Here is a 17,711-nt window from a genome sequence, read left to right as displayed (position 1 = left end):
AACTGAACATTTACAGTACACTCTCTCTTGTCTCTCACTTGAGCTATTATAGTTCTCACATTCCAGATTCAGTTCATGTGCCTTTCTTTCCTTTGGGGACAGTATGGCATATTCATTTTAATGAAAAAGGTTATTCTGTCTAATAATTCATTAAAAAAATCTAACTTCCTAACTTCACTAACTTACTGAAAATGCTTATAAAATGTTAACATTTATGAAAAACCCCAATTCATCATGAAATATTGTCAGAAAGCACAAAAGGGGATGCTCCAAGACAATGGGAAACAAAAATAGCTCATATAATCCATTGTGAAAAAAAAGATAATTGTTGTTTATACTGGATCACAGAGGAAAAGGAAAAGTGATGCTTTCTTAGTATGTGAAAACTTTCCCATATAATGCTTTGAATTCAGCACCACAAAATTTTGCTAATCAAAACATTCAAAGTGATGCCTTGCATATGTAAGTGGGTAATATAGATTATTGCTTGTGTAAATGGAAGCAGCTTAGTGTAATGAGTGGCTAGGACATTGTTTTTTTAGAGTCAAAGGATTTGATTTCAAATCTTGCTTTCTAATACTTCCCTTGGGTGACCTTGGGTAAACTATCTGAGCTCCCTGGGTCTTTTTTGCCTCAAATATAAACTGAGGGGTCTGTGCTTGATGACCTTTGGGATCTCTTCCAGCCCCAGATCTACTTAGTCAGCCTCAAATGATATAGCAAGTGACATTCTCTACTAAATGGTCTGGGGAGAAGGGCAGAGTTGTTTTAGAAAATTTGGTAAATCTTTGATGTCTTCAGGAAAAATCAGTGATTTACCAAATTCTCTAATTGCTTTTCTTTTTCTGCAAGGCAATGTGATTAATGACTTGCCCAAGGTCACACAGAAGTAATTATTATGTGTCTGAGGCTGGATTTGAACTCAGTTCCTTCTGACTCTAGGGTTGGTTCTCTATCCCAACCGCCCCTCTAGCAGCTTTTTAATAAATAGAGAGAATAGATATATGCTCATACATATATAATATATAATAAATACATATATGAAACCTTAGAAGCATTCAATCATTTGTCCAAGATAGTAAGCAGTAGAATATATGGTCTTAAAGTTTAATGAAATGGCCCTAAAAATGTCAATGATTTATCAAATTCTCTGAACAGACTTTTCACACATATGTATATACATACATTATAAATATATGTATATATGTACACATGTACCTGCATATATATATTGAAGTTGAGCCTTAGAAAGGTTCAGTAATTTGTCCAAGGTCATACAAAAGTAAATAGCAGAGTCTGGTTTTCACCTGAGATCTTAGTCCAATACAAACCCATTTCTACTACCTATTCTCATATGCCCTAGACCAGGTGTGTCTGATCCTTGGTCTGAAGGCCACATGTGTCCCTCAAAGCCCATTCATGTGGCTCATATCATGTAACCAAAAAATGAAGGAATAGTTGAGCACATGCACCAATATTGTAAATCACAGACCAGCTTCATCCTTAATTAGTTAATGTTCAACTTATTGACGGAACTAGCATTATTTGTTCTCACAGACTGCAGGAATTTTTTGGTTTTCTTACAAAAGATATGCATATGGGAATTAGGATCTGTATTTTAAAATGTTATATGACTCATAATTGCGACAGACAACTTTATTGTAGGCAGCATTCATTACTATCTATCACAAGACTTTGAAAATAGATTTCAAGATTTTAGAAGACATCAACTGCATTTCAGCATGTTACTCCATTCTCAGTTGACATCAGCATGTTGCCTGCAAACTGGCAAATTGAATGTATAGAGTTGCAATCAGATATGCAACTTAAAGAAAAATTTATTCAAGGGTCTTTTTTGGACTTTTATAAGTTGTACCTGCCTAAAGAAAAATATTAGGCATTTCACGAACATGCCCTGCTCACGACCTCTCTTTTATGGAGTATTCATCTTTGCAAGCAACTTTTTCCCCCATATGAAGCCTGTAAAAAGTAAAAATAGAAGAAAAATTTCAAATAAGCTTCTTGAAAATATTCTTCATATTGTTAAAATCTCTTATCACTGGTATATAAAAAACAGGCTCAGTGTTCACATTAAAAATGGCATGTTCTTATTTTTTACATAAAAAGTAAATGTTTTAATTTGACAGGGTTATATTATTACATTTTATTATTGTACTCAGTGGTAATATGGGTTGTACTGTTGCCATAAATAAATAACTGAATTCTATTTGTGGCCCTTAACAGGGTTTTGTTGTGAGATGCAGCAGAGAAGAGGGAAAAGGTCAGATGTACATGCCCTAGATTAATCAGAGAGCTCATCCAGTTGAAATCTCTTATTTTATAGAAGAGGCCCCAAAGATTTAGGAGACTTGTGCAGTTACATTGGTAGTAAGAGCAGAATTGAGATTCAAACGTAGGTCACAGAATCCTAAGATCATTGAAGCCTTAGATTCCATCTAGGTCACCCCACTCACCCAATTACAGATGACTTGGATGTTTCAAACCTGGATAATGAGAAACTGAAATAAGGATGTCTGGAGGATGAGGAAGAAGATAATGCATCCTATTGAGGACATTTTGCTTTTAAAATATATCACAAAGTGTTGGTGATGGAGCCTGGAGTTCAGAAGGGAGATCAGGACTAGATAGAGGTACCTGAACCCTAAGTTCACTTAAGGTAAAAAGGGAAGGGAATAATTATTAAGTACCTACTATGTGCTAGACTTCATGAATATTTTCTCATTTCATCCTCACAGCAATCCTGGAGCAAAGGTGCTGGTGTTATCCACATTTTACAGTTGAGGAAACAGAGGCAGATAGAGTTAAAGTGACTTGCCTAATTTCACACAGTTAGTGCCTGAGGCAGTATTTGAACTCAGGTCTTCCTGCCTGCAGGCCCAGTAGCCTATTTACTGCTCCACTTACATGCTAAGGGAAAGAATGTAAAAAAAGGAAAGAGAAGAACTCAAGAAATGGTCCTAGGGTCAACAACGATTATGAAATTATTGTCTCTATCTGTCTATCTCTCTCTTCTGTACATCTGACTCTGTCCATCTATCTAATTTTATAAATTTAATTTAATTTGATTATAATTTTCCTCTATTTGATTATAAGCTCTCTGTGGGTTTAGATTCTAGTGTATGTTGTCTTTGCATTTCTAGTGTTACTCAATACCTTGGACATAATAGGTACTTCAATTGAAATCAGGAAAATAAAGACTAAGGTTAGCACGTTAGTTGGGATAATTCAGTGTGACCTAGGTAAACTAGTAAAATTCAAGGATACAGGTTCATACTATCCAAATGTTTGAAGAGATCTGCCCTAGAGGACAGGAATAAGGGATTCTTAGTCTACTGGTATTCAACTGTGAATTATTAGGACAAGAAGAGCTTGCCCCATAGTGTTATTGATTGAAAGTCTTCTAGAATAAAGTTAGTTAGACACTGGAATGAATTACCAACTTTGTGGACACCACATCTTTAAAATTAGACCATGTCCTCATTCATCTGGAATCACTTTAAGTGTTAGCCGACCCAAAGTGGGAAGATGAACTCAATGACTTCTCAAGTAGTTCACTCCCAGGCCTACAGTGCCAGGATTTTGTGTTCGTAGAAATAAATGTTTGACTAAATAAGGTAGAATATTCTCATCCGAGTTTAGGCCCAGAAGGAGGGAATAAAAACACAGAGTTTATGAAATACATATTTTATATATATATATATATATATATATATATATATATATATATACATATACACATACATATATGTATATATATATGAACAAAATATGTGTTATAAGTATAAATATATATATAATATACACATGTACACATATATGTATGTCTACACATAGATATTTTATTATGTAACTTTTTCTAGCAAAACTTTATTGACTTTACTGAAATTTAGTTTAAAATAGACATTTTTCAATTTCTTTCTATAATTTAAAATTGTTTGTAGAAAATCAAGTAAAATGGTTTCAGCAAACATTCCTTATTCCTGCTCTGATATACATTTATTTTGCCCAGAGAAATTCCTCATGTTTCTCAAAAAAAATCTAAAGGGATTGGCCATTCTTCTGGAAACCATGGAATAAAATAGGTCATTTGCAAATGTACCATATTTTCCCCCTAGAAACAGTGACATTATTGCATTATTGACTAAGAATCTGTTTTCAAATAAATTATGGATATTGTCAACAATAAGTCAAAAACAAAGGTGCAACAATTATAAACTTCTTTGATCACGTAATATAATAAAAATTTACTCCAATTCCTATAAAGTAGGAAGAACTGTTCCACATTCAGAGAACATATAAGGATCCACAGTGTTCCATTAATAGTACATTGAGATGCAGTTTTTCTTTAACATAAATTTGACATAAAAATTAATAGAATTGCTATACAGATGTTCAAATGTTTAATTCACAGTCTTTTGGGGACTTTTTAGAATTAAATGTATTTTAGAGATGTAATTTCAGTGTAATTTTCATAGGAAAAACTCTGAGAAATTTTTGAGTTAAGCTTTCTTTCCTTTACATAAATATCCCTTGAGTAAATAGAAATATTCAAAAATCATTCCATTGACCTTGGAATTTCCATGGAAGAATGAGGCTGACCTTGCGTCTACCAATTGTTTGTTGACAACTAATGATATAGTCTCATATTTCTTTGGAAATTCACTTAAATTCAACCAACATTTATTAAACACAATTCCACATGAAGCACTGTGAGAAATATTACAATGATAATTACCAATCTTTTTAAAGGGAATTTTAATTTCTCACTAAGCTACTAATGCCATAGTACCCTTTGAATGCTCAACTGCCTTACAAAGTTGTGAGAGAAGTATGTTTAGATGACATTTCATGAGTATAATGCCAATATTAAAACAAGTGAAATCAGCAACTATCTTTACAAAATTAATTTATTTTTAAAAAGTCATAGAAATGCATTTTCAATATCAAAACGTACATCTATTTTACTCAATTCCTTGGGCTGAAATAATCCTAACATATCACTTAGATAACTTTCCATGTCCTTTCCAGTTCCAACTTTCTGGTCCTGCATTTTTGGAAACCAAGACAAAAGACAACACAAGAATATAGACTTGGTTCCTATATTAAGACGTTTGACTGATGTCTTACAGACATCATAGGGATCTTCTAGTTTAAATACGTTCATTCTGTAGTTAAGGAAAAAGAGACTCAGAGAGGAACACAAGTAAAAAGTTGGAGAGTTCAGCCTTAGAACCCAGGATAAATTACATCAAATCCACTGTTCTTTTCATTGAATCACATACATGCAAATTGCAGTGAGATAATATAAGCTATCTTTGCTTTAGGAAACATTTTTAATCTGCTTAAATATTTTTCTTTAATAATCAAATGATCTGTTTAAATATATTTGAATACATGCATAGTTTATCATTTATGTTATTCTAACCCTTCGGATTAAAGAAAATCAGTGGAATATGAGCTGCTACAGGTATAATGATGAGTACCTCAAAGGTGGAAGAGACAGATTAGGCGATATCAAGAAATCTCATTGTGTTGCCAAATATCACATGATAGTGATTACCCAGGGCTGATGAAATATCTGTGGTGCCTCACTGATAGGAAAGGAAGAAAAATCAATTTAAGGCCTAGAGAGTCTTACACCATCTCCAGTTAGAGACCATCTCCAATAGACAGGTTTCCTATCCATCATGCCAAGGGATGAAGCTATTCAGGTAAAGGCAAGTGAGAAGGATGCTTTTCAAAACATCCTCCTCACTATACTAAACAGAATTGTGCAATTCATACCACCAATCGTTTGGTTGGGTGGTGTGTTCCTCTTCAATACCAAAGGACTAGTAGTAGTAGTGGTGGTGGTGGTGGTGGTGGTAGTAGTAGTAGTAGTAGTAGTAGTAGTAGTAGTAGTAGTAGTAGTGGTGGTGGTGGTGGTGGTGGTGGTGAAGGGTAGTGGTAGTACTGATAGTAGTAATACCACCAAACAAAGGTTTTCGGGTAGAAGCCAGATAATCATTTGGTTGAGCTTCTTGAATCTCCCTTCTCCGCATGACCTGTGCTTGGCAAAATGCCTGGCAAATAGTTGGTGCTTAAGAAATGCATATCAACTAACTGATTATTCACTGGCTAGACTAAATATATCTGTCCTTCATTCTGGAAGAAGACCATGACATCAGGGAGGCAATGTCCTGACAAGTACATGAACTGGATTTGAGTGAGGGGGACTGTGCTAAATCACCGACCTCACTTTCTCCTCCAGAGTCTTCTGGGCCCAGTGGCCAGATATAAATCAGGATGCCTGGCAATGTCTCTAGATGCGAGGCATTCAAGGTTAAGTGACTTGCCCAAGGTCACATAACTAGTAAACATCTGAAACTGGATTCGAACTCCCATCTTCCTGAGTCCAAAGCCAATGCACTGAGCCATCTGGCTGCCCATGGTTTGAGCACTAGGTCTTGAAGGCAGGAAATTCCTGAGTTCAAATGCAGCCTCATACCTTGTGAACCTGAAGAAAACTAAAGAACCTCTGAGACCATTAGAAATTCAAAATTTGACAAGGTAGCCTTATCATAGCCACTAAAGACAATCTCAGATCAGTTACTTCAACTGATACTCTGGATATTTTCTCATTTATTGTGGTTTCCTGTAAATTCCAGTCCATTCCAGATGTAACAAAACAAGGTAGCTGCTCCTCATTCAAGTATGCTTGCTGTCTTTGCTGTTTTAACAGGCCTGTGCTCCATTGTATCACTGGAGAACCCTCAAAGCTACCCGGGAAAAAGATCCTGTTGGAACTTGCTACGTAGCAATTCAGAACTTCAGTGCATATGCAGAATATTCTCCTTGTCGGAACAGTAAGTTGTGTTTAGAACATCAACTTTGTTGAAAGCAATGTTTGGTTCAAGGGATTCCTCCTTATACCTATTTTAAAAAACAAACAAAAACCCAAACAACTAATAGACCTCACTGAAAAAGTCTCTACCAGAATCATCTTGCTATTAAAATGCTGTAACAGTTAGAGGTAGCTAGGTGATACAATGGATGGAATGCTGAACCTGGACTTGGGAAAGCCCGAGTTCAAATACAGCCTCATTTAGTAGCAGAGTGAGCCTGGGCAAGCAATTTCTCTGTTTCCTCATCTGTAGAATGGGGATACCATTAAAATAATAATAGCACCACAGGGTTATTATGAAAACCAAATAAAATTAGAAGTAAAGTCCTTTGCAAACTTTAAAGTATCATATAAATGTGAGTTATTATCATCTATTTAAATAGTATTCTTATTCTCACATATATATATTTGTATGAGTTTGCATATATATTATGTGGTACATATGTGATATAGATAGATAGATAGGTAGATAGATAGATAGATAGATAGATAGATAGATAGATAGATAGATAGATAGATGTGCCTACATAGACACACAGGCACAACACACACACAGGCATTTTCCCATTTCCTAACTGATTAGCATCTGTTGAGATTTTCTTCAGAAGGTCAGGGAATCAGACAGTATGTGTCTGGAAGAAAGTGAGTTAAATTTCATAAAAATCAATGGAGTTATGTTATTTATGCTAATAGCCTTACTCTGAATCTTGTTTCAGGTGAATTTATGCTCATGTTTAATTGTATTAAATTTTAATGCTAATGAGTTATATGGGTATAATGTCCATTAGCCAATAGATTCCCAGAACTGGAAATGGCTAGTCAATCTTTTCTTCTATTGAGCAATTTATTTTTTTATATACTCCATTCTTCTTGCCTGACTTGTCTACTAAGTCTTCTCATGTTTCTTTTTTCCTATCTTTCAAGTTAACTATATCTTTTTTGATGGGATTTTGAATGGAAAAGAATATTCAAGGAAAGGGATCATAATGGTGGTCAAGAGGCACCTTTCTCATTAGGATGGTTGGCCCTATGATACTGTTTTGACCATGATTTTGGTCTAACAGACCCTTCATAACACTGCTTGGAATAGATCTATAGCCATTTCTGATCCTTAAAAGTCACCTTCTGGATTATGTCATTACATCAGTCAGGGCTATTTTTTATTAGTGTATATGAAATTACTCACCTATGTAGAATCAGTTCTATAAAGGCTGTTGATCTCCTTTTGCCTCAGTTTTAATTATTGTGATATTCCAACAGTGGTGTGTATCTACCTTGGTTTTTGTTGTTGTTGAGTCATTTCAGTCATGTGTGACTCTTTGTGAATCAGTACCTTAAGTAAAGATATTGGAATAATTAGCAATTTTCTTTTTTGTTATAGAGGAAATTTGTACACCAACTTGGACAATTGCTGGGAGTCTACCTTCTGTGAGGAGTAACATGACTAGCTGATTAGGAGTAATCTTGTTTGGAAGTCAGGACATTCAAATTCTTCTCCCTTAGTCCAAATCATTTTTGAATTATATTTTTCATTTATATTTTGAATTACATATTTTGCTTATATTCCTTACCCTATTGGGGGTTTTCTTGGCAAAGATACTAGAGTGGTTTGTCATTTCCTTCTCCAACTCATTTTACAAATGAGGATACAGGCAAGCAGAGTTAAGTGACTTGTCCTGTGTGTCTATGTAGACACATCTATCTATCTATCACATACTAGTAAGTGTCCAAAGGCAGATTTGAAGATGGGTCTTTCTGATTCCAGGCATGGCACTCTATCCACTGAAGCACCTAACTTCCCTTTATGTCTATCTTTAAGCTATATCTGTTGACAACAAACAACCTGAACCAGAGACCTAAGAACAAGTCAGATCTGATCTGGTGCACTTAATTGACTTATTAGATCCCCTAGGCACAGGAAACGAACTTCAGATATCTCTGAGTGTATGGCTGGATGCTTAATTCTTATAATAACCTGACTAAGGGTTATTATAAAGTATATGAGATCCACTATATGAACTTTGTGACATCTATTTTGATAGTTAAAAGGATGCTTCAGATAAAAATGGAAATAATAAAATAATGTATCATGAGTCAGCTTACATTCTAGCAAGGGAAACAAGTTCATGAATAAATATATAAATAAGACTTCTTCTCAAAGTAGTTTATTCTCAAGGTGGTTTGGGAAGGAGGACAGAAGGGGAGTAATAAAGTGAAAGAGTAGAAGCTTATGCTTCAGTGTATCTTCAAGAAAGAGAGGAGCTCTCTGAGGTAGAAGGAAGATATGCATTCCAGACATGGAGGGTGGGCAGTACAAAGATGGAGATGCAAGATGGAAAGTTTTTCTGTGTGAGACTCAGAAAAGTCATTTTGTCTGATACAGAATGAAGAAGGGAGAGCAATATTTTGTAAGGCTAAAAAGATAGATCAGGACCAAATTATATAAGACTTTTAAAAAGGAAACAAGAGAGTATATTATTTGTCCTAGAGACAATAGAGTACATCAGGTAAAGAAATGAAATCCATGTTCAGATCTTCATTTAAGGAAATCACTTTCAAAGCACCAGAGAGGTAACAGATGTAAAGAGATTATAAGTGATATTAAGCAAATTATAAGATTATTATTTTATTCTTTTAAAAATATTATTTGTACTAAACATTTCTTTTTGAGTTCCATATCTCTTCTTCACTCTCACCCCTCCCCACCCACTGAGAAGGCAAGCAAAATGTTATCAATTATTTATACATGTTAAATCATGCAAAACATATTTCAATATTAGCATATAGCAAATTAAAAGAAAAACATAAAAAGGAAGAAAGAGAGAAAAATTATACTTCAGTTTGCATTTGGAGATAGCAGTTTGCATTTCTGGAGATAGCATTTTTTCATTATGGATTTTTTGAAATTATTGTACTGATCAGAGTAGCTGATTCTTTCACAGATGATAATCATTACAACATTGCTGTTACCATGTACAATTATCACTTGGTTCTTCCCACTTCATTATGCATCGGTTCATATGAGTCTTGCCATGTTGGGTTTTTTCCTCCTGAAACTACCCCTTCATTACTTAATATTTTTGAAATTACATGAAAGCCTTTCAACATTTATCCACCTGCAAATTCATAAGTTACAATTTTTCTATCACCCTCCCTTTCTAGCCCTCATCCCCCGATAGTGAACAGTCTGATAACAGTTATGCATGTAAAACCTATGTTCAACATGCCTACATATTAATCATTTTGTGTATGAGGAATTAGGACCAAGGGAAAAGAAAAAAAATCATGAGATATGAAGGAAAAACATAAGAGAAGTTTTTGAAAAAGCAAACAGAGGATCCTTTCAGATTCTGTGGCTTTTCTGTTGTTGCTTGGTTTTTTTTCTTTCCTCTGAATGTGAATGGTATTGTCCATAACAGGTCTCCCAGGGTTGTCCCAGATCTCTGAATTGCTGAGATGAGCTTCATCCATCATAGTTAATCAATTCCCAATGTTGTTCTTCCCATGTTCAATGTTCTCTTGGTTCTATTCCCTTCACTCAGCATCAGTTTATGTAATTCTTTCCATTCTTCTCTGTAGTCTGACTATTCATTGCTTCTTATAGAACAATAGTACTCCCTAACATTCATATGTCATAACTTGTTCAGCATTCCTCAATTGATGAACATCCCTTCAATTTCCAATTCTTTGCCACTACAAAAAGAGTTGCTATAAATATTTTTGTTTTTATGATTTCTTTTGGATATAGGACTAATATTGATGTTACTTGTTTATATTTCCATATGGGATATGATATGTGTAACTCCTAAGAACGTTATCAATATTAAGGCAGTTAGAAGTCTACATAGACAAAGGACATGATTGTGAGTCAGTTATATTGGGATAATCTAAAAAATGCAAAGGTGAAAAAGGGGGAAGAAACAGAACGAGGAAAACTTTCTCACATGAAAGAGGTGCTCAAGGAAGATCATTTAGAGTAGAGGGCAAAACTGGGGGTGATGGACAACAATCGAATCTTACACTCTCATCAGGCAGACTACATTTAGCTAAAAGGTTTCATGAAGTAAGATAAAAATATAAGAACAAATTTATCTAATAAAGAATTTATTTCTCTAATTATAAAAAGAATATAATAAAATTTATAAAAATTAAGCTCCATATCCCCAATGATCAGAGGATATGATCAAGTAGTTATTGCTGTTTGCTTATTTTCCGGACCTATTTCTTCGCTTTGAACTTTGTGTTAATGTTGGGCTCTGCTCGTCTGGTGGGGGGGGGCAGGGAGGAACTGTGTTAAACTTTAGAGCTTTTCATGTTATTTTCAGTTATTTCTGGAGGTTTCCGAGTTTTTGCTTCCACGGGGCTAGGTGTGGTCAGTGCTCTGCTGATCTGAGCTCTTGTCTCTATCTGGGAAGGGTCCTTGCTCTTCTACATACTTACTCACTAATACTAGTGTTCCTCTCCACCCTAGAACTTGAATCCAGAACTGCTTATGGGCATTAGAGTCGAACATAATCTCTCTTTGATCTGTTGTCTGACTGTCTTATAATTTCTGGGCTGAGAACTCCCAAAATTGTTGTTGTTCCTGCTGGTGCTATTGTGACCACCTCAAGGTCTACCATGGTGTTCCTATAATGTTCTGGGCCTGTACACCCTTCCAGTGCTATAGAACTTTCTTGTGGACCTCTTAAATTTTCTTAGACTGGAAAAATACCTCTTCTTAATCTTTTTTTTTTTTTTTGGAGGGGCTATTCTAAAATTTGATTTTAGGGATTCTTTTGAAGTTTAGTTAGGTGGTGCAGTGGATAGAGCACTAGCCCTAGAGTTAGGAAGACCTGAATTCAAATCAGCCTCAGGCATTTAATAATTACCTAGCTATGTGACCTTGGGCAAGTCACTTAACCCTATTGCCTTGCAAAAAAAAAAAAAGGTTGGTTGGGAATATTGAGATTTAGCTTAGCCTGTCCTTCATGGTCTTGGCTCTGCCAGAAGCTAATTCCCAAATGTTAATTTTTTTCAATTTTTTGAAACATTTTTATTTAAAGTTAATTTCCAAATTCTATCCTTTCCCTCTCCTCCCCCCTTCCTGAGACAATAATCAATCAGATCTAGGTTATACATGTGCAATTATAGAAAACATTCCCATATTAGTCATTTTGACAGTTACACAGAAATAAAAGAAAAAAGTTAAAAATAGCACGCTTCAGTCTATATTCAAGCAATATCAGTTCTTTCTTTGGAGGTCGAGAGTATGCTTAATCAGGTTGTATAGGATCTTGTACTGCTGAAAATAAGAGCAGAATTTGTTTGTAAAAGTAAAATGGAATTGCTATTTAACTCTTGATCCAATAGACAGATGATATGAGCCCTAGAGAAGGATCATTCATTTTTTTTTACCTCTGGGGCTTCTCCTCAGTTAATGATGGTTCTACTGCCCTACAAATACCCCAAAAAAATTCCTCTTTCATCCTAATGTGGTCCCAGCTCACTAATATGAAACAATTCCTTTCCATGGTCATCTGGTCGTGGAACTGAAACATCTGTAATGTCATTTTTCAAACAGGAGTCAGAGCAGCCTGTCTTGTTAACTTTCCCAAGACTGTCTTCAATAGCCTCATCACCACATTCATCAATATGGAGTCAACTTTCTCCTTCACATGGAGCTTGTTAATGACTTACACATACAGCCCCTCAATGCAGTCATGATGAAGGGGGAAAAATGACTCATGTACCCTTTGCTTCCTGTTTTGCCAATCATAGCACACAAATCAGCACAAGGATGCTGCTTGTAGGATACAGAATAGCAGAATAGAATGATCTGGGAGTGAGAGGCCTTGAGTTCAAATCCCCATTGTGTCACTTACTATTGAATGACTTTGAACAAGTCACTTAACAGCTTTCATGGGTCTTAGTTTCCTATCTGTAAAATGAAGAGGTTCATCTGGCTATCCTCTACAGTTGTTTGTAACCTCTAAATCTATGGTATTCATTCAGAACTGCAGAATACAAGTTTTAGGAGAAGGGATACTTCCTTTTATGGTCTCCATCCAATATTTTTGTTGCTGTTGAGTCATTTTTCAATTGTATCCAACTCTTCATGACCCCATTTGGCATTTTCTTGGCAAAGATACTTCAGTAGTTTACCATTTTTTTTCCTCCAGCTAATTTTACAGATAAGGAAACTGGTATTTAAATGAATTACCTGCCTGCCCCCCATAATGGGTATCCCAAAAGTCATAGTGAAATTGTAAGCTCTGAAAACTTAAAAGTGCATTATGTTTTTAGGGTACCCTGTAAAAACTAAATGACAACCAATACTTTTTTCAAAGGAAATAATTTATTATCCAAGGTCCAGAAAAAACGTTTTTAATAGGACTTTTCCTTTATATACCATTTTAAGTGCAATTTTTACACACACACACACACACACACACACAATCTCACACTCATATATCCTTACATGCTCACATACTCCTACTCATACATATGGTCAAACTCACACACACTCACAATCACAGTCACATACATTCACACACAAATACTCTTCCACTCTCAAACACACACATACTCACCCATGATCTTCAAGAAAAATGGCACCCACAAGTCAGAGGCCACCCATTTGCTGTGCTTCACACACACATATGCCATAAAAGTCAATGTAGGGGAAAGATGACAAGTGGTAAATATAGTCCATAAGATAAGAAATTATGGAAGGCAATCCAAGAAACATCTGGAAAGAATAGGAGATGAGTGAATACCAGAAGTAGTTCTGTAGCACCAAGCAATTGGAGAAAGAGCAGAGTCCATCCTCAGAAAGGACGGGAAGGCCAAGCCCAGTTGGAAAGTCTGGGAATGACCCTAAATGCCCAGTCTATAAATTTTTCTCGTGATTATGTGATGATGATGTGTGCTTCCTTCCTTGCCCTCTCCTTTCCATTTCTATCCTGACCAAAAAAGAATAATTAGTCACATATTTTCCACACACTCTTCAAAGAATTCAATTTCTTCCAGTCTGAAACTATTTTCTGGTTACCATTTAGACACCTTACGAACCTGCAGTGCCTTTTTCAAGTTACAACACATGAGTAGACTAAGTTTAGAGGGAGAAACTCTGTTTCCACATCCTCTGAAACCATGTAGTAAGGTTGACTTTGAGTTCCATGTGTGAGGCTACTGGTTGGGAGGTTGGGGGAGGACCTTGTGACACTGGTTTAGGAAACAGAGGACTTGGGTCCAAATATTATCTCAGCCTGTTACTCAATAGTCAAGTCCTTTAACCTTCTTCAGTCTTGGCCTTATTGGTAATTCACCCTCATATCCAAGATATTGCCAAAGCCTGCTGATTTTACTATTGCAGCATCTCCTGAATAGACCCCCCTTCTCTCCTCTAACACTGCCACCACCCTGGTGCAGACCTCCATCACCTCACAACTGGACTATTGCAATAGCTGTGGGCAGCTCTGTCTGCCCCAAGTCTCTCCCCACTCCAATCCATCATCCACTCTGCCACTAAAGCAATCTTCCTTAAACTCATGTTACCTCCTTGCTCAGTAAACTCCAATGATCTCCTAATGCTTCTAGGAGCAAATAGGAAATGCTATTTGATATTCCTAACCTAACTCTCTCCTACCTTTCCAATTTTCTTGTTCTCCAATATATACTCTTTGATACAAGGACACTGCTGACTGTTCCACAAACAAGACCCTCCAACATTCAACTCCCAGCATTTTCTCTGGCTGTCCCAAGTCTGGAATGCTCTCCTTCTTCCTCACTGACTAGCTTCCTTTAAGTCCCAACTAAAATCCCACCTTTAACAGGAAGCCTTCCTCAACTCCCCTTAATTCCAATGCTTTTCCTCTTTTAATTATTTCCTATTTATCCTGTATAAATATATTGCCATAGAAATAGCTAGAAATAAATTTAGAGATAGATGATATAGATATAGATCTTTGTATGTTGTTTTTCCCCATTAGATTATCAGCTCCTTGAAGACAGGGTCTGTCTTTTGCTTCTTTTCTTACAGTGACTCTGAATAAATGTTTATTGTGCTGTATTATAATTCATTAGTTAAATCTTCTTGTAAAGGGACAAAGCTAGATCCCAATTAGAGAATTTAACTTCAGTATGGAAAAGGTGTTAGTCTCTGGTGTGTGAGCCTTATGACCTAAAATGTAACTTCGAAAGAAGGTCATAGAAAAACCACAATTAAACTTCTTGGGAGCATTATTACTTCCTCCTAATATAGACATTTACTTGTGCCCCATTGCAATTGGATGGGCAGTCACAGTGATTGTCAAATTATCCTGTCCCTACTTTAATAATAAGATATTTCCTGCTAGGTTTGATGTGTGAGTCTTCCCTGAGAGTGAGCAATTCTATTCACTTCCGTTGCTGAATCACATACTACTGGTACATTTTTATATAATGATATAAGATTTCCAAGCACTTTTGCATACTTCGTGCCTTTTGGAAATTTGGAGGTGCTCTAATATAGGGAAAAATATGCTAGTTTGGGAGTCAAAGGACCTGGATTCAATTGCTGATGCTTCTGTTTACTATCAGTTTCACATTGGGCAACTTCAGTCTCTCTGGAGTCCAATTTCCTCTTCTGTCAAATCAATGGGTTAAATTAACTGATCCTTAAGGTTCCTTCCCAACTATAAGCCTTTTGGTGTGACCTTTACAACAACACTGTGAGGGAAGTTATATTATTATCCCCTTTTTGCACTTAAGGTATTTGACTTATCCAAGGTCACACAACCCATAAGAAGGCTGAACCAAAGCTCAGGTAAATTCAAAGAACACCACAATATCAGGGAGGTGATGCCATGACAAGCTCATGAAATGAATTTGAGTGGGGGGGGGGGGGGCGCTGTACTGTCACCAGCCTTACCTTCTCCTTCAGAGTCATTTGGGTCTGGTGGTCAGATATGAACCAGGACAACTGGAGTTGACCCTGGATATGAGACAATCAGAGTTAAGTGACTTATCCAAGGACACACACGTATTAAGAGTCAAGTGTCTGAGGCCTAATTCAAATTCCCATCCTCCTTAATCCAAAGCCAGTGTTCTATCAAGCATTTTACCAAAGAACTATAGTTTACTTAGAGAACTTGCTATAATACTGAAAAGGGGTGGGGAGTGAGCAACCACACGGCACCTTTTCTTCCCCATAAATATGATTTGTAGTCAAGAGATGACAACTTGTCTGGCTGATGTATTCTTTTGTCCACAGCAGCCCACTGATATTTTGACAAACAAATCCATTCTGAAGTACTAAGAGATTATTAATAGTGAATGAAAACAACAAAGTTCAACATATTGATTTTGTTGGTTGTAGTCTCTGGTCCAAAGGAATGGGAAACATCCAACAAAGGCAGAAAGAAAACATCCTTTGGGGGGCTCCACATTCTAACAATTCTCTGTTTTGTTCTTTGCAGGCAATGCTGACCCCGAAGGCCAAGGTTATTGTCAAGCAGGTTTTAGTTTGGATTTTTATAAGGTGAGATTTGCTTCACTTGTAGCTTTTGGGCAACACTTAATTTGTTTGTTTTGGAAACTCTCCCCAAATGACTTGCCTCTCCGGCTAGACTGTTGCATGCCATTTGTGTTTCTAATAGAAAAAAATCAGTGTAAGTTTATAAGAACTCATAAATCAGTATTTTCAAAAGATAACCACCATTGTCTCTAAAACTTCTCTGTGCTGCTTCTAATAATATTAAATATATTACGTATGAGTACCAAGATTCATAACCTCTTTGATAAGCATGAGATCAAAGTATAATGCAGCTGGGATGGAGGTGGGGAGGGAATATTGAGAATACTTAAAGCCTAGATCTTTTCCCTCTGAAATTGGGGGGTTATTGTGATTAGAGTCAAAAGGGGGGAAGGGCCTGAGAATGGTTATCTTTCTGAGATTGGGAGCTTCATGTTTTAGGAATTGTAGATTTGAGAAAAAAAGAAAAGAAAATAGTGAGAGCCTGCTAGTTAGCCACATTCATTCTCATCACACAAACTTAAGCTTAATATGAGCCTTGTTCTTTAGATTCAAATGATCATATGCATTATTATATGGTGCTAAGGTGTTGCAAAGATTTTAGTGGGGGGGGTGACACAATCCTAGGGAGCTGAATGCACTCATTCCTAAAAAAAAAAAAGAATTCCATTTGCTTAATTCAAATTGCTAGAGTATAAAACTTAGCTGTGTTCTTAATGATAGCTTAATTTTAAATCTGATACAGTACTTACTTCTGAATAAATCAGAATCAAAGAAAAGAAAGAAAATTAACCTAGACATCTAGAGTAAGGTCAAAAGAAATCTGGGTTTGAATCCTGCTTTTGAAATTTATTAGCTGTGTGACTGTGGGAAAGTCATTTACTTTTCTAAATCTCCATTTTCTCATCTATAAAATGGAGATAAATACAATCTGTACCACTTACATGTAGATTGCTAGAATACTCAAGTGAAATAAATCTGAAAAATGCCTTGAAAACTAAAACCAAAATATATATCAGTTATTACTCTTTACATCATATTATATATATGTATATATATATATATATATATATAGTTGGCAGAGAAATTCCTTTGAATGAAAAACTTTTATACATTTATATAGTCTTTCAAGTATATATTAAGTACCTTCCATGTGTTAGTCACCATAATGAGACTTTTAAATTTTTAATCATTTGCTACGCATTAATTCTTTAAAAAAATATGTCATTGCTATTTTTTTCTTTTTTGTAGAATGGAGATCTTATAGTGGGAGGACCTGGCAGTTTTTACTGGCAAGGTAGGCTTTGTGGG

General features: G+C 35.8%; 1 protein-coding gene across 1 annotated transcript in view; it reads left to right on the top strand.

Annotated features, from left to right (window-relative positions):
• The window catches only part of ITGA8 (integrin subunit alpha 8), a 205,931-nt gene that overhangs the window by 30,243 nt on the left and 157,977 nt on the right, over nt 1-17,711 (top strand). The window contains exons 4-6 of the mRNA XM_074192923.1: nt 6,743-6,866; nt 16,345-16,406; nt 17,652-17,697. Of these exons, the coding sequence (XP_074049024.1) occupies nt 6,743-6,866; nt 16,345-16,406; nt 17,652-17,697 (232 nt within the window). The remainder of the gene's footprint in view (nt 1-6,742; nt 6,867-16,344; nt 16,407-17,651; nt 17,698-17,711) is intronic.

This window comes from Macrotis lagotis, chromosome 7, assembly GCF_037893015.1.
Source record: "Macrotis lagotis isolate mMagLag1 chromosome 7, bilby.v1.9.chrom.fasta, whole genome shotgun sequence".
Classification (NCBI taxonomy): domain Eukaryota; kingdom Metazoa; phylum Chordata; class Mammalia; order Peramelemorphia; family Peramelidae; genus Macrotis; species Macrotis lagotis.
The sequence above is the reverse complement of the archived record's forward strand: the minus strand, read 5'-3'. Positions and strand labels throughout refer to the sequence as shown.